The 18,280-nt window shown below is 44.1% G+C and overlaps 1 protein-coding gene across 4 annotated transcripts; it reads right to left on the reverse strand.

Moving 5' to 3' along the window:
- Positions 1-1,636: 1,636 nt before the first annotated feature.
- Positions 1,637-17,790, reverse strand: SLC46A3 (solute carrier family 46 member 3). 4 transcript variants are annotated; one of them, XM_082221276.1, is made up of 7 exons: positions 17,624-17,790; positions 14,007-14,149; positions 13,393-13,596; positions 9,220-10,084; positions 8,670-8,753; positions 8,220-8,376; positions 1,637-6,259 (listed from the first exon to the last, which is right to left on the reverse strand). In XM_082221276.1, exons 3-7 carry the CDS (start codon positions 13,573-13,575, stop codon positions 6,172-6,174), a joined length of 1,377 nt encoding a protein of 458 aa, XP_082077402.1. In that variant the 5' UTR covers positions 13,576-13,596; positions 14,007-14,149; positions 17,624-17,790; the 3' UTR covers positions 1,637-6,171. The 4 variants fall into 4 exon arrangements, with proteins under 4 accessions (XP_082077402.1, XP_082077401.1, XP_082077399.1 ...); XM_082221275.1 differs by having other exon boundaries at positions 14,007-14,220; XM_082221273.1 differs by lacking the exon at positions 17,624-17,790 and having other exon boundaries at positions 14,007-15,868.
- Between the last annotated feature and the right edge of the window lie 490 nt (positions 17,791-18,280).

Here is an 18,280-nt window from a genome sequence, read left to right on the forward strand (position 1 = left end):
CAGAAACTAACAGTGACTTGATTGGATGTGAAATAATTGTTTTAAGAAGCACTGATACAGATGTTCAAAAAAATGTTTTATTTATCTCAATATTTTCATTCATTATACATTATACACACAAATAAAAGTCAGTCAAGGAAAGTAGTGCAAATATTGTCATGATTATTGCAAAACACACACTCCCAAGGCAGCTCAGTCTTAGAGCCAGAATCAGTGCAAAGATTAACTTGGGCAACCATTGTATAAAAACTTCCAGTTCCATACAGTTTTGAGTGTCTGCGCACTACAGACACAGATTGGTTTAAGGCTGCATTCTTATGCACCTATACCTGTGAATAAGTCTCACTGAAGTCAATGTGCCTTACTTCTGAGTAGACAAATATTCATGGGATTGCTAAATCATTTGGTTTCCTTAGGAAATCCTGAGGGCTAGTTTCATGAAGGACAATACAGATCTGAATATGCTCTGCATATTTTAATTCCCAAGATTCTTTGCAGTAAGCTACTACAATTACACTAGTCTAAAAGCAATCGATTGTTCTTACGCTCTTTTTATAAATCCCCCCCCCATAAGCACACATTTTCTGATCTTTAGCCAAAATGATCAGTTCCTTCTCTAGATGCATTAGCAATAGCCTCCTGCCAACCTAGTGCTTTCTAGATGTTTCAAGCGACAACTCCCATCAGCCTCAGCCAGCATGGCTAGTGGTCAGGGATGGTGGGAGCTGGAATACAAAGCACCTGGGGGCACCATCTTGGAGAAGGCCATTTCAGATAAAATACTTTCTTGTTCACTCTTGTGTGCTATCAGATCAAGATAACAGAACTTCTCGTGAACTTTCACTTTGAGTTAATGTGAAGCCAACTCCAGGCCCAGACTCCTTGGGTGGAGGGCGGCTTTTGCTATAAGACAACCTCTCACAAAAGGAGGAAAGTGAAAGTTCTCTGGTCAGTGAATTGCTATTACCATTTCCACCCAAGCACCTATTAACTTTGAGAAAGCAACTTTGTCCTGAGTAATTAGTGCCAGAAGTTATTACAGAGCCTGTCTTCAGCCACAACAGTCAGCTTCAGTGCAATATCTCTCCAGCAAGCTTGCAGTCTTGCTGCTGCTGCTGATGGTTCGAAGAAAATACAGTCCTTCCTTTTGTTCCATAGCTGTCTGTGGCAGCTTTCGCCAACCTGCTCTCCACATGTGCTGGAGCTGAGGATGAAGAGTTGTAGTCTAAAACATCTACAGGACACCCAAGTGGGCAAAGTAAAAGGGCAATCTAAAGGTTACCCTAAAGCAAGGTGGTCCAACAACTCAGACCAAGTTACAGGTAGGTAGCTGTGTTGGTCTGCCATAGTCTAAACAAATAAACAAAAATCCTTCCAGTAGCACCTTAGAGACCAAATAAGTTTGTTATTGGTATGAGCTTTCGTGTGCATCTGAAGAAGTGTGCATGCACACCAAAGCTCATCCCAATAACAAACTTAGTTGGTCTCTAAGGTGCTACTGGAAGGATTTTGTTTGTTTGTTTCAACTCAGACCAAGTGGGCCACAAGAGATGTGGAAGAGGGGGCAATTGGGTACATTGGGCTGAGGAAAGTGTGCCCAGTCCGCTGCTCATTCCCCATGCTTCCAAAGCCCAAAAATGCTATTTACAGTGTAGTCAATTATGACTCCAAACAATCTGCAACCTTCACGATCAGGGTGTGGCGGGGTGTGGCAGACATTACATAGGAGATAACATCAATCAGTCTCTGACTTAAAAAATGGAATTTGCTAGGAAAGGCTGCAGTCTGAGTGAAGGGAGAGCGTAGGAAAAGATGTTATTATTACTAATTGGATTTATAGTCAAGCTTTCAACCCAACGGTTCCCCAAATTAATGAATGTTAGTACATTAAAATAAAGTACAGCAATATCATGGACACAACCCCCCCCAAAGAACATAAAACATCATTCCAACAGCACACATTGTATAAACCACCTGAATGGATGAGTCCCCTGATATTTTTCCCTCACAGGGAGATAAGCAACTGGGGGAAATAAATTCTGAGTGGGCAAACTGCAGGAAAGAGAAGTGCTGCCCCCCACCCCCACCACCCGCTGTTTCCTCACTCCTGACGGCAGTCAGGGCTCATTAAAAACCCTTTCAGAGACATATCACAATTTTCCCATGGACATCTAATTTGATCTATGGGGGAGAGGGGTGTGTGGATCACAGAGACTGAGAGGGAGCATTAGAAGTCACTAAGGAACTCTCATAAAACCATCAGCATGAAAGCACCTCAGCGCTTCATGATACCGCAAAGCAATATATGGCAAGAGGGGAAATAACATCCTAAATGTTAGCGATATGAAAAACTCACCAGGTGTTGCTAACAACATATTTTATGTTGGGGGGGGGGGGGAGAGATGCCATTGAATGGCATTCTCTATACATACTGTCATTATACAGCATATAAACCCAAGTGGCAGAAGCAGTTTTATCATCTCAATCCCTAATATTAATTTGCTCTGTGGCCCTAAGACAAGTTCGATATTAAAAGGTTGCCCACTCAGAGGTGGAAGGTGAAGTTGGCAAAGAGTACCTGCCTCAGAGCAGCATCGAGAAGATTAATGACTTACATATTTGCCAAGCACTCCGAAGATGAAAAGTGCAAAATTACACTTTACAGCACATTAACTGTGAACTAATTAGATGCACAGCTCTGGTTCCATCACAGGAGCTCAAAAGAGTTGTAAAAAGAAATGAGGAAGATTCTCCAGACCAGATGGGAGAAAAATGTTAAAGGGCTCAAGGAGAGACAAAATTAAGCTTATTGATTTTGAAAACATTATTGACAAGGCTTTTTTTCCAGCAAGAAGATGAGAAAGTTTTTGGGGGGTTTAGGGCCATCTCCGCTTAGGGGGAAACTGTCCACCATTGGAATGTGGTCCAAAAGTGTGGAGGCAGCACTTCTCTCTCTCTCTCTCTTCCTTTCTCTTCATTCAACCATCATTCATCCTCTCACTCACAGAAACACATATTCCTTCACTTGCAAAGTTCCCCTTACTTGGCGGGTGGCATGCGCACAGACTTCCACCTCCCCATTCCCCCCCCCCATCTAGCCAACCAGCCTGTTCTGCTCCTGCCTTTCTCTGTGTTGTAACTATTTCACTGGCAGAACCACCCCGGCCATCACTGGAGAGTGCAATCGGCACTACCAGAGGTTTGAAAAATGGCCAGCATTCCTACACACGCAACCAAACCACAGAGTGTGGGCCAAGAATAGAGTTCCAAAGCACCACTCTATATCTGTGGCACACTATGCCTGAGCCACACACAAGCAGGAATGCCTGCCTGCTGCCCCCCCCCAATGGTGGTGGTGGTGGCAGGTATGGCAGACTCTGGGGTTCCACATTGAGGAAGGGCCATGTGAGACCCAGATAGGTAGCCCACTTGTGCTCAGGATAGGAGCTTTAAATCCAGTTATTTCAAAAGAGCTTTAAGCACACCTAATCCTGTGTTGAAATGCAGCCCAAAACATTACGTAGTGTCTACCCTGCAGGCAGCTACATTTTGCATGCTTCACAGGTTCAACATGCTTATCCTGAACTGCATGCAAGGTCTTGCTCTTCGTTTTCATGTGAACCGACCCTATCAAACGAACCAATTGAAACGCTACCTAATAATTTAACAAGTCAATCCTTAAACAAAATATACAATTACATTAGGGTCTTTTTTGTTCTGTTTACAACAAATCTTTTATCCGCTGCAGAAAGTGCTGTTGGGGGGGGGACACAGCATGCAGTAAACATTGCTGATTAATCCTCACTTTTGTATACCTAAGTGCATTGGTAGGCCAAGCTAATGAGGGATTTGGTTCACATTTAAAGGCGAATCTTCCTAACTCCTGAAAATATATGAACCAAATACAGTCATCTTGTTAAATTCAGACTTCTTTGAATTTTGCAATGCAGGTCTCTAATCAAGCAATTCATACAAATTAGGTAAAGTGTGCATAAAAATGCATTATATTAGTGGATACTACTTGCAAAAACATTGCGTACAACAATGCACGTGTAGGAGAAATTTGTACTAAAACGCTGACCTTTTTTTAAAATGAAAGAATTTGCAAACTGATGTTGAAATTGAAAGACTCGCCCATTCTTAGGCCCAGTAGAACAATTTAAGGAAAATAGTGCAAGATAAATCACAGTGGCATTTTATACAATTGTATGCATCATAAAGTAGGTTAACTTATGGAAGTTCGTGGAATTGGCTGCCCCCTCCTCTCCTCTCCTCTGCCATTGTGAAAGCCTCTGCAGAGGTTTGGCGGCCCTTTCGGAACAACGGGGACAGGGTGTGGGGAGCTGTTGGGTGGAAGAACAGAATGGAACCTTTCTTTCCATAAACTTCTTTAACTTAGGATCCAAGCCCAATTCCAACTGATTCTCCAGCTCTCCCAATAGCCCTTAGAATCCCATCCTACATGATTCGGGAGGGAGACGTAACCTTTCAGAGTGGCTTTTTTCAGGGGGTTAGGGTTAGGGTCAGGTGGCTACAGAGGTGGAACAGGAGATGGGAGCCTTTTTTCCATTATGTTCCTTAAGTTACCTTAGTTTCCAAGCAAAGATTGCCAATCATTGTTATAGACTGTCTGCATTCAAGGCACCTGCCTGTCCTCTGTGTAAAGAAGAATCAGGTTTGTTCAGAATTATTTTTAAAATAATTGGCTCAGTTTCTGCATTTTCTTAAGCTTGTCTGGCCACAGGGCTTGCTTGCAGATGTGGTCACACAAAAATCGGGGAAGCTATGTGGGACCTCCACAGCTTACCCAGGCAATTGCTCAAACAGGGTTTGTTGACAGCACTTAAGCCACCCTGTGATTCTTAACTCCCTCTGCAACACAAACACGACCTTCCTGTTGCAAGAGTAGATAATTCAATTTACATATCAATATACAGTCGTACCTTGGTTTTCAAACGCCTTGGTACTTGTACGTTTTGGCTCCCGAACGATCGAAACCCAGAAGTGAGTGTTCCGGTTTTTGAACTTTTTTTGGAAGCCGAACATCTGATGCGGCTTCTGCTATTGTTTCCGGTGCGCCTGCACAATCCAATTGGAAGCCACGCCTTGGTTTCCAAATGTTTTGGAAATCGAACGGGCTTCCGGAATGCATTCTGTTCGAAAACCAAGCTGCGAGTGTATAATAGTTCAACCCTGTAGGTAAGTTCTACTGAACCCAATGGGCTTATTTCTCAATAGCCACACCTAAGATTGCACTGCATGCAAAATAAGTGCATCATTTCCTTGCTGAGGAAGTAGCGTTGCTGCTGCCCATCTATCCACTTCCTGCAAGCAGGTATGCATCGCAGACTTACTGGTGTACACAAGAAAGTCTGGTTAATACAGGAGTCACAGAATTCCGAAACTCAAAGGCCAGGGCATTTCAAAATGATGAGAGAACAGAAATGTGTCGAAACACGGTGATGCCTTGCCCTTTCCAGTAAGCAGGAGCGACAACCAACCTGAGTTCAGGTGAGCAGCAGCACCAACACTATCTGCTACTGATTGCACTGAAACTTTAACAGCTATGCGCAGGTGCACCAAGACATCAAGGGCCTGATCCCAGTTCTGACATCACTCCTGTTTCAGCACCGGTCAATGGCCTATTGCCTTTTAAACAGCTCAACCAAGGCAGTGCTTTGGGTGCTTCCAGACAATCTGTTTACTGAGCATTCATTCCTGATCTGTTTGCTACATTGGCTATTTAGTGAGCATTCACCCTGATTTGTTCGTGGAGATGCTAGAAGACGTTGTATCCAGCAACCCTATCCTTTCCAGTCCATTTCCCCATCACTTTCCTTACTGCAAAAAAGCCTGATGTTTTGAGAAAGCAGGTTTGTTGCGCAAAACCTCCCAATCAACTGTCATTGCAAATTTGCCAGTTTGTGATTGAATCCCACCCCAGCATAGCAACAGACTGAAAGCACCATTCATGACTCTCTTCCCTGCTGCCGCTTTGCGCAGCATCCTATGTACCATCAAGGACAGCAGCAAACCTGGGATGGTCATTTCTTGTAGAGATCTAAGAACGGACACATCAGATCCTTCTTTAGCTGTGCCAATAAGAGTCAACAGGTATGGCCATGATAGAAGAACAGGAGAGGAGGGCTAGCCTTTAGACAAATTCTCTGTTCAGCTGTCAGCATTCTCCCCAAGGGAGTCGTCTTCATTTATAAGTAGTGCAAAGTGATATTCATGCCAAGTGGCATACAGAAACCAGCTGGGAGAAAGAGATAAGACGTTTTAAAGAGGAGATACGGAACACACTGTACTAAGTCAACTGAAAATGTACAGAAATCATAAAGCTGTCATACACTGCAATGAAAAAGGTCCATGTGGCGTATTCAGTAAGGTTGTGACAATACCTCCCTGTATGCAACCTGAAATGGAGAGTCTTCTTAACCTTTTGAAGGAAACACCTGTCATGCCAGCTTTAAGATTAAGAGCAAAGGCAGGTGGAGCATTCTAAGAGCAGCTAAAGCAGTTTGGAAGCAACCTTGCCAGCCCAAAATAGCTTCTCCTTTATCCCAGGATGTGTGTAGAAGAACAACACTTCTGCAAATTTTCAGCATGGTTCAGTCTGAGCTGGGGAAAAGCTGGCCAAGGAGAATTCCCATTGGTGAAAATCCATGGCATTTACCTATGCACATCCCCTTTGCCAATCTCTAGAATGTGAAACACAAAGGAAAGCAAAGGATGGACAGCTGAACCAGCATTTTACTTGCTGGTACAGTCGTACCTTGGAAGCCGAACGCCTTGGCTCCCGAACAAATCGGCTCCCAAACAATCGAAACTCGGAAGTAAGCATTCCGGTTTTCGAACCGTTTTCGGAAGCCGAACATCCAGCATGGCTTCCGATGGGCTGCAAGAAGCTCCTGCAGCCAATGGGAAGCCATGCTTTGGTTTCCAAATGGTTCCGGGAGTCGGATAGACTCCCGGATTGCATTCCGTTCGAAAACCAAGATACCACTGTATACATGTTTAAGGCAAGTTCCATACTGCAGGGAGAAGGACGCACTGTAACCACTATTTTAAATGTTATGTCTGTGTCCACCCTAACACTTTAGGTATGTGGCAAAGTCAAGGCACTGTTGGGAAATCAGCATAGCAGGAAATATTTAGCCTGAGTTTCGCATTCTTTTTCACTAATTTCCAGCAAATACTCTTGTCCTGACGGGTAGACTTTTGTCAGCGATACACCCCTTCCTGACCATTCTTTTACTGATCTATTATTACATTTGTACTCAGCCCATCTTCCAAGTAGCTCAGATGGGATTATTCCCTTTTAACCCTCACAAACACCCTGGAATGAAGTTTTGACCGGGAAAAGTCTTGTACAGAGAAAAAAATGTGTTGGTTGGTCTCCTTTGTTCAAGTCAAAGGGTGACATTCAACTAGTGAGAGTGGACCTATTGAAATGGATGAGTGTCACTTAGTCATGTTCATTTCAATGGGCCAACTGTTTAAAGGCTAGTCAAACAGCACCTAAATACTTTACCAGTACTTTACAGTACTCAATACACTGGTACCTTGGTTCTTGAACGGCTTAGTTGTCGAACAAATCGGCTCCCGAATGCTGCAAACCCGGAAGTCAGTGTTCCGGTTTGCGAACTTTTCTCGGAAGCCAAACGCCCGACGCGGCTTCTGCTTGAGTGCTGGAAGCTCCAGCAGCCAATCGGAAGCCGCGCCTTGGTTTTTGAACGGTTCCGGGACTCCCGGAACAGATTAAGTTCGAGAGCCAAGGTACCACTGTACTTAATTCTTTAATTGATATTTCATTACAATAATTTCATTCATAAAAGGATAAGAGTGAGAGAAAAAAGAAAGGAAAAAAGTCAGTGAGAATGAAAAAAAATAAAGAAAAAATACTGTTACCAGATCTCAATACTTGATAATATACGAGGTAGTGATGCTGGAAATTTTTATAATGTACCTAAGGATGCACCGGTGGACGGGTGGTAGCTCAACAGAGGAGCACTTGTTTCATATGCATCTCTCTCGGTCATGTTGGGCCAGTCGCTGTCTCTAACTCTAAACCTACCTCGCAAGGTTACTGAAAGAGGGAGGGGGAGAACCACGTAGACCACCTGGAGTTCCTTAGAGGAAAAGGTGGGCTATAAGTGCAATGTAATAAATAGCTTTGCTTTTGGCACTAGCCAGAGGAGTAATATGTATACAACCTCAGTGTGATCAGCGGAATTATGCAAAGGCCAGCTGAGAAGAGGAAGCAGAAGCCTGGAAACCAGCCCACAGTGGCAGCATAAAGACTATTGAACGTGACAAGTCCAAGAGTCCCCATCACGACCTCTAAGCAGGCGATGCAAGCAAATATAGCTCCTGTCAAAACAAGAAAACAGCAAAAATTAAAATAAAACACTTGTGCTTTTCTCCATTTATTTGAAACATTTCTCAACCGCCTTTTCTCAGAAGATTCCAGGGTGGCATTCCAGAGTGTTACTTAAACTATTCATGCAACTTATTAATAGGGTTAACCTTTTTTATTTTTTTAAAGCCCCAAATAATAAATAACAATGTAAAATAAAACTGACAAATCCACCCAACACCTCCTAACTCCCTTTGTAATTTATGACATGACAACCGCGAACTATCCTTTCGCAACTTCAACTCACCTTGTTCATTAGGAAGAACTAATTTGGACAACATGGATCGAAGGACTGGAATGGGCATAGCAAGTAGCAGGGAAGGCACTCTCACTGTAAAACACACAAGCCAGCAATATTATGAATAGGAGACTGAAATAGATGAAGCTGTACTGTAAAATACAACAAAGCAAAAGGAAACAGCCAAGATATTTTGATAGTCATATAGGGTTGTCTCCAACTAAGTCATACTCTGAGAAGATCCACTAAAATAGATGCATTTAAGTTACTCAAGTCTATTTCAATGGGCTTTCAATGGTTTGGTAAAGTTTAATGTGAACCTAACCTGAAACAATATGCAAACCGAAATGCAAACGTATTTCAAAATTCATACTTTTCTGAATTTTGTGGTGCAGTTCTCAAACCAAGGAATGTCTATAAAATTGCATATATTCTTGAAAATAATGTAGTCCAGAAATTATTCTTCATGGTTGTGAGCACCACTTGTTTTCAAAACGTCTACATAACCAGCATTCTTACCAAAAGTTCTGAATTTTCACCGGTCTGGTACTGAACTCACCTAAAAACATCAGCAACGTAGTGGTGGCAAAGGCAGTCATGAGGGCTCCTCCTACGTAAGAGAAGATCCCGAGGTAAACAAGGTAAAAGTCCTTTAGGTACTTGACAAGGACAAGGATTCCTAAAAAGCCAATCAGAGAGACAGCAGTAGATGCAGCCGAGCCGTATCCTATGTAGATGGCATTCCAGCAGAGCGGGGCGTTCAGCTCATAGATGGTGTAAAGAGAAAGTGCGCCGATCATTGTGAACAAGTAAGTCATGAATGTACAAAGCAGCAATGTGATCAGAGTCCGCTTCCTACAGGAAGAATTCCGAAATAAGTCATAAACTCCAGAAAAGGTTTCCTTGAGCTTTTCTTTCAGAGACTTTGGCTCAACTTCAGATACCCGGACTGTGTCATCCAAAAAACACATAACGTACAAAATGTTGACCACCTGAAGCAGTGACATCATCACGTATGTCCAGGTAAAGCCCAAAGCTTTTAAAATGTAGCCTGAAGACAGTCCTCCCAATCCAGAGAACACTCCAAGGATGAAGTCGATCACTGCTATTCGGATGGTATTCTGCTTCTCATTCTCGCAAAGGTCAGCGATGAAGGCAAAGGCACCGCCAAGGAAGGTTGCTATGCTTCCAAACAGCCCAGTAACGAAGGCCGAAATGAAAAGGAGAGAGAGGGGCAGCGAGAAATAGGATATAGCACAGAGGAAGATGCTGCTCACGAGACAGCCCACCATAGGAAGAACCAGCGATACTTTGCGGCCCCAGCGTTCTCCATTTGCTACGACGACAAAGGCTACCAAAATGCTGAGGGCACCTGCACACAGGTCTGTTTTCAAGATAAAAATAGACATCTTTTCTTGGACTTCCTGAAAGAAGAAAATAAACAGATTTAATATAAAGGAGCGGATTGTAAATCCGTAAATGCAAACCTGCATTGGAGGCAATGGTTCCATGCTTGGAGGCAAGCGTGGAACCAGTGTGTCGTGGAGTGCCCTCCCTGCTGAAATACCAAGGTGCCATCAGTATTGGCATTCCACTGGCTCTTGAAGACACACCTGAACTTAAACTTGATCCTACTGTTTTTTTCAGTTGTTTCAATTGTCATGCTTTCTAACTTTATTTTCTTTCCAAAAAGGACCCCATAATTTTTGGATTTTATTGATATTGATACTGCATTTTATGTTGTATTCTATGCTGTTTTATGCTGTTTTTAAGTCACATTTTAATCAATTCTTCATATTTGCTGTTAGCCGCCCTGAGCCCAGTTTTTAAACTGGGAAGGGTGGGGTATAAATAAAAATTTATTACAGTATTATGATTTATTATAACTGGCTTGTGGCATATTTTAATTAAAGATGTTTTAATACTACGGTGGAATTGTTAGTGTATTTTAATTATGTATGGATTTTATAATTGGTTTTATAGTTGCAAACCACTTACAAGCCATTTTTGTATATGAGCAGTACATAAATTATTATTTAAAACATCATCGTCTTTCCCTCTTGCATACCTCAATATGCATGCATGTAGGAGAAAGTGTGCAGAGGGAAGGCCAAATTTTGATCAGCCCAAGCAACCACAGACACAAAAGAGCCCTGAAGTACCGTTTTAGGTCACATTCACACCATACATTTCAAACACAAGGTTTTCCCAGAAGAATCATGGGAACTGTAGTTCACCCTCGCAGAGCTACAATTCCCAGGACCCTTAACAAGCTACAGTTCCCAGGATTCTTTGGTGGAAGGTGTGTGTGCTTTAAATGGTGTGGATATGATTTCAACACATTTACAGCAGCATAAGATTTTGTGGACTGGATTTTACATCACCCTGTGCGTGAAATGCCAGTCGGAGCTGTACCTGTATCTGTGTATCTATTTACAGACGGGAGAAGAATTATAAATCACCGGGTTGAAATGCCACAAAATGCAAGGTTCCCATTACATTTCTGTGCAAAGCTCAAATGTATCAAGCTCACAGAGAAAGCACTGACAAGCAAAGAAAGCACAGAGGTTATCTCGCACACACTTGAACTTTGCGCAGAAATGTTGCAGACTATGCCTCTTGCATTTTGTGACCTTTCGGCCCTTCTGTAAACGATTCTCTCTCCTTGAGAGTGGCAGAAAAACACTTGCCAACTGAAGATACGCTTGATGTGTCTGTTCTGAGAGACAGAGTAGGGCCTTGGGGCAGATGTCCAGCTCCCCCTCACTCAGCAGACTCAACAGGGGGGCCCCACCCGAAGCCGCAGGACTGTTGTTTCCTATGATCGTGTTGTTGTTTGTCTGTTTGAAGACTTTCTTAACACAAAAGGACCTTTAACTTCCTCTGGGCAAGACGATAACATGGCAAGGCTCTGTCTAGATGGAGTAGCGGGGAGGAGAGGCAGAAGGCCCAACACTAAGCAAATGTTGCAAGAATCCCAGCTGGTACAAGATGACCCTAGTGCTTGACGTTGTGTGCAATCCAGAGGAAAAAACCATGAGCCTTGAATGCACTTATATAAAGAAGTCGATAGGACTCTGCCACGTCAGCTTGGGCTGCACACAGCCATGTTTTTCACATGAGGTACATGCTGATCACTCCAGATAATGAGGGAGAGTTACCAAAACATACACTGTATATAAATTAAACACAACACTCCACTACTTAAGTCAGTTGCACAAGAAAGTAATTGAGAAGCACCTGGATTAAAAGCGGCTTAGTTTCAGCAAAGCCAATGAAGTATTACACTGTGACGCTAGCTGAAGATTTGGCCCACAAGTCTAAAATCTGAAGATACGTTTAGGCCACAGTTTGTGAAGCAAATAAATAGAACTTACAACAAAAACTTAAACAGGGAGGAGTCCTCAACTTATATATAGATTAAATTAAGGGATAGAGCATTGTGAGGCAAAACAAGATGCAAGGAAGGGAGCACTGCTGGTAAACCCTATTATTAATGAAAGCATTTTCCACAATCTGCAACCAGTCTAGCAAGCAACATGCCTGCATTGCATACTAAACAGTGTACAGTGGTACCTTAGCTGTAGAACAAATCGGCTCTCGAACGCCACAAATCCAGAAGTGAGTGTACTAGTTTGTGAACGTTTTTTGGAAGCCGAATGTCCGATACGGTTCCCGATTGAGTGCAGGAAGCTCCTGCAGCCAACTGGAAGCTGCACCCTGGTTTTCGAACAGACTCCTGGAATGGATTAAGTTCGAGAACCAAGGCACCACTGTATCAGTGTAAGATCCCCCACTTTAGCTATAAAGATATTTGTTCAAGCAGGCCAGCCACCAGGAAGCACCACAGTCTGGTCTAATGAATTCTGAGCTTCTTTGTAATTAAAGATGAATCCAGTTCTAACACAGTTCAAAAGATATTTGAGTGCATATGCTAGGAAGCCTTCTTAAAAATGCTCCTTTAAAATCCTTGATCTTGAACCATGCCTAAAACCAGTGACCAACACTGACCATTTTCAAGTTCCTAAGGCAATCAGTGAGTTGGAGATACACAACTTCTCTGTTTTTAAAGTTCAGCCCGCCTTGGATGGGGTAGCCCTCCTCCTGAGAAATCAGGTTGCGGTCTGGCAGTACTCCTGGATGAAGATGTCCAAAGAGTACTGTGGCCAGGGGTGCTTTTGTCCAGCTTAGGCTGGTGCACCATCAGCAACCATTCTTGAAAAGCTCTGACAAAAGGGACTACATTTGGAGAGTCCACACAAAGTTCAGTTGGTGAGCCTACTGAAACACCCTCTTAAAGCCGCCAGAGCCACGTCCTTTTTTGCACCTGGTCCTCCCAGCTCTGACTATTCTAGCAGCTGACAATTCATTGACTGTGTCATTTAACTCAACAGAGGGTCTTGTGTATCCTTGGCTCAAGTGACGTTTTCTTTGCAACGCTCTCTCCCAGTGGGCACAACCCAAACATATGCATTTTGAATTTTTCATTAAGATTTGTGGAACTTAAGAGCATAAATCTCTCACAGAGACTAGCAGTCCAATCCTACAGATGTTTACTCAGAGTTTACCCAGTGTAAACTCAGATGTTTACACCAAACCCATTGAGTTCCGCGAAGATTACTCCCAAGAAAATGAGAGTAGGAGCTTTCTGGATAGAAATCAGTAGACTTGTGCTGTCCACTTGTGCTGTCCACTATGCCTGGTATGCACCCGAGGAGAACTCTGAGCTTACCTTTTGCTTCAAGAAAGTTGGATCGCTTTGGTTCACATGGCAATGAGAAGCATTGTCATTATCGAAGGTGGAATTGGTGGTCTCCTCCCAGAGCTTCCGATACACATACTGCTGCATCAACGGCATGGAATATAAAAACATGAACAAGGCAACCACAGGTTCCACTACCATAAATTTCTTCATGCTTGAATCTGAGTTTTAATTCTGTTTCAGAAAGAAAAGAATGTATTAGTCTTCTGGAAAGGACATCAAACTGGCTCATCAAACTGGGAAGGTACCTGCACACCTGCAGTCCCACAACAGGTGATGAGTCAAGCAATAAAAAACACTGCAACCCTGATGGTTTGGTGCGCTGTTACCAGAAGGGGTGGATCCTCTGTAATTCCTTGTTAAATTATGAAAGAGCCATTTAACATGCTCTGACTCACATTTGCTCTAACCTACACTGCTAAGATGGGGTTTTCAAATGAGTTTAGCACAAGGGAGTTATATTTTTTTAATAACGTCTACTGGGTTTGGGGTATACGGAATGTAGTACCTCTGGTGGCAGACACATCATGCTCCTTCTGAGGTAGTTTATCACCTTTGGTCCCCACCCTGAACTCAGCTCTCACCTGTGGCTTCCAGAAGTTGTCAGCGTGCAATAAGGGTCGCTCCCCAGGAAATGGCTCCGACTGGCCGGCTAATCCAGATGAGGGCAGCTGATGGCTTTCAAACCCTCGGTGAGTTATGGACTTCCACTGCATGTGAAGACAGGCTCCAGCGGATTGAGCACACAAGAGTAATAGTGAGTCGAACAGTCAAGAAGGTAGGTGGTTTCTGCTCATGCTGTAGGGGGAAGTGAGGGGGCAGATGGGGCTCATCAACCTGGGAAGGTACCCTAGCTAGGATAAGGAAAACTCTGGCCCTAAACTTTCACTGTCTTGTGCGGTAACTTCGGGAAAAGAAAAGGAGTCCCTAAGATGGTTGGATGGCCTTGTACGCCTCCTTCTTGCAACTCCTGCAGCCAAACTGGGGCCAAACTGCTTTTCTTTGGGCCATATCAGTGAGGCCGAGAGGAGGGTCTTGTCATCTGGGCAGCACAGGACCTCCATACACAATGCCCAGGCTTGTGCCTCAGGGAGGTCACTTTGGTGCAGCAAATGCAACAGTTTGACTTCACCCCTGGAGGTGCACTCCATTGTCTCTCAAAACAGAACCCTGCCAACAACCTACTGCGTCATTTTATCAATTTTCCTGCTTTGCAATTTTGGTTTCTGTTTTTCTGTCTTGAGAAACATAATTAGACAATGCAACCAATGTTTTTTTTTTCCTGGCAGTACACAACGGTACACAGTATTGCCACCTTTTTCGCAAGAGGAGGCAGGAGGCCTCTTGGACCCCGTCAGAGCACCGCGCCTCCTTCCCTAAGCTGGGAAAATGCTTCCTGGGCTTGGGGAAGGAGGCGTGAGCCCACGTCCCGGCAGAATCGTGGATGGTATGACCCTGTGGCGATAATAGGCATGCACAGTCAGGTATTAAGAGTACAGAACAAGGTACAGAGTTGCAACAAGTCCTTTAATTATCACGCATAATGTAATAACTACATACCAATATTTTAATGACGTTCCAGTAAAACATACAACTGTTTTACATGTATTTGTTTTTCCTGACTCCCAAGGAAGTTTTCCATCCAGGGCAACCGCCCAGAGTATCAGCACCTTTCCCCCCTAGAAATAAAGCACTTTAATAACAACTGCAGTACTGGTTGAGTGACCTGGTTAAAAGAGGGGACAGGGCTCCCGAATCTTTAAAAGTTGTGTTTCAGCATGTATGCCTTTTATGAAAAATTATGGCCTTTTCCAGATGGCCTGTTTATTCAGCATTCATCCTGATTTGCTTGCAGGACAGTTAAAAGACAATGAATTATAAGGCAGTGGTGAACTCATACAGCAACTGTCACCCCAGGGAGAGTTACCCTGTCTGGTCTTTAACTGTAATAAAGATTGATTGAAGGTTTTTTGTTATCTATCACAGCTTCCCAGTGAATTTGGTGTGGGCTAGAGACTTGTTTGAGGGCACAAAAGCCCAGCTCCTCGTTCATATTTATAGCAGCAGTTATTGGTGTGTACGTGTGTGCACACACATTCTACTCTTGAGAGGGTCTTTCAGAAAAATAAAGTGTTGGGCCAAACACAATGCCAGTACTTCTCATAGAAGGCAGCCGTCCAGCAGCAAATGTGTATGTTTTTTCCTCCCAGGATGCAAGCTCTAGTTTCTTATTCCTCTGGATTGGCCTGAGAGACACCACAATTTAACATGCATTGTACAAAGACAAAACTTTAGGATACACGCCAATGATGCATTTTCCAAAAAGTTTATTCCAAGGCAGGAATTATGCTAATACCAAGATTATACTCCATTGGGAAAAGCACAGGTTCTTACAGTCTAAGGCCCAGAACTGCTTATCAGTACTGTACTGGTCCACACTCAAAGACATGTTTGTCCTTCAGATATACTGCCTTGGTCCAGTATATCTGAAGGAGCGTCTCCACCCCCATCGTTCTACCCGGACACTGAGGTCCAGCACCGAGGGCCTTCTGGCGGTTCCCTCACTGCGAGAAGCCAAGTTACAGGGAACCAGGCAGAGGGCCTTCTCGGTAGTGGCGCCTTCCCTGTGGAACACCCTCCCACCAGATGTCAAAGAGAACAACAACTACCAGGCTTTTAGAAGACATCTGAAGGCAGCCCTGTTTCAGGAAGCTTTTAATGTTTGATGTATTATAGTATTTTAATATTCTTTTGGAAGCCGCCCAGAGTGGCTGGGGAAGCCCAGCCAGATGGGCGGGGTATAAATAATAAATTATTATTATTATTATTATTATTATTATTATTATTATGTTACTTTTTCTGTCTCAAGTGTCTCAGAGTCACCCAGTCAGCTAGAAAGGGGAGCTTTTAAGCCACAGTATGCTCCAAAGCTAAGCATTTAGGAACACTGAAAACACTAGGTGCTTCAGTTTCAAAAGAATGGTGTGCAACTTCTGTTATGTACATTGGAACTTCTAGGGAAACACAAGTCACTCTGAAAGATACTGGACCACTCCAAATCATTTGCCCACATATGTACACAGACTATGGTAAAGGTAAAGGGACCCCTGACCATTAGGTCCAGTCGTGGCCAACTCTGGGTTTGCAGCGCTCATCTCGCTTTATTGGCCGACTATGGTAGAACTAGTTAAAAGGCAACACCTGCACATCTGCATTGATTGTTGCAACATGTCCCTAATTATTATTATTATTGTATAGGAATACCATAATAATAATAATTAGGAATACAATAACTACTATAAGATTAATGTGTAATCTTAGAATCTTGTACAACCTTAGAAGGGGCATGGCTGTGACAATTGCCACTGCAACTCCTTTCTGGAAAACAAACCTGGGAATATGCATTTTTAAAAAAGAATGACTATCACTGTTTTAAATAAACAAAGCTTGGTCAGCTTCATTCGGACTTCATCCAGGAAAACAAGGAAGGTGAAGTAAAGCTCAACTGGTTCTTAAGGTCATGCGTATCTCTCACATGACACTGCAAACAAAACCCACCAAAACAAAAATCGCACTCGTCAGTTATTTAACCTTTGCGCAACTGTCTGCTTGGCGGCTCGAAAAACCTCAAATGCCTGCCTTTTTGAGCCACAGGTCATCAAACTGCAGAGCGGTACCCGTTCACCTGCAGCAACCTTGCAAGTCACCCCCTGCGAGTCAGATTGCCAGAAACTTGTGCCTATTTGTTTTCCCCTCCCCTCCAGTCAGTTCTAAGTGGGGCGGAATGTTATTTTATTCCCCCCCCCAAGCATCTTGTCACCTGCAGCCTAGTTTATACAGTATTGCAAAGTGGCTCGACTTCGGCTGCCATGCAAACGAACGAACAGCCGCGCGCTCTGTGCAAGTAAGAAGATGCTCAGGTATTTTTGCAGTGGTTTTTTCCCGGGGGACGCAGGGGGACACACACCCCTAAACATTTTGTGAAGAAAAAAAGCACGGCGGTATTTGAAAGCAAACAATGTGGCGCAGGCAAGCAGCTGCCCAAATTTCTCCCCATAACCCGGAGTTATTGTGCACGCGTTTGCCCCTCTGCTCCCGATAACGCGCGCGCACGCAGCACCAGTGAATGACGGCGGCGCTCGCGCAGGCGCGGGCGCGCGCAAATTGCGCTCCAGCGCCGCCCTACTCGCCATTCGCTTACCTCCGGCCGCACGCAGCCCCACCTCTCCCGCTTCCCCAGCTCCTACTACGCCTCCATGGCCTGTTGCAGGAGAGCGCCGCCTCTCCATTAGGGAGATAAGCGCTACCTGCCCTTGGCTCCCCGTGCGCTCCTCGCCCGGCTCACGCGAGGCCCTGTTTATAGGTTCCCAGTGCTTGAGAGAGAAGCCCTCACGCAAGGACAGCGGCGATTGGCCGGGCGACGTGTCACTCGAATCCGCAGGAGCCCGCCTCGCGCCCGGGTCTTGTTCCGCGCATGCCCGGTCTGTGGAGGCGGCCGCGCGGCTTTGGTAAAGTCTGGGCTTGGCTGGCTTGGGGCAACGAGAGTCCAAAGGCTGCGCGAGGACGACCGAGAGATCTTAGCGCTCCTGGCGTTATGCAATAGGCCGTCTCTCCCACTTGGTTTCCACAGTCGCTAATTCCTACCTACTGCGCCCTTCAGAAGGAGAGGGACTAGATAGTTGCCCCGAAGTAACCTCGGACAACATGAACTGTCGCAAGGCAGTTCGCAACCATGCAGTAAAAACAGCTTGGGTTGGGGTTTTTTTTTTTAAAAAATAGTGATCTCTGTATCATTATTATTATAAAATTTGTGTACTTCATTTGTAGATCACAGGGCAGTTCACAAGATAAAAACACA

Source organism: Podarcis vaucheri, assembly GCF_965113315.1.
Source record: "Podarcis vaucheri genome assembly, chromosome: 4".
NCBI classification, from domain to species: domain Eukaryota; kingdom Metazoa; phylum Chordata; class Lepidosauria; order Squamata; family Lacertidae; genus Podarcis; species Podarcis vaucheri.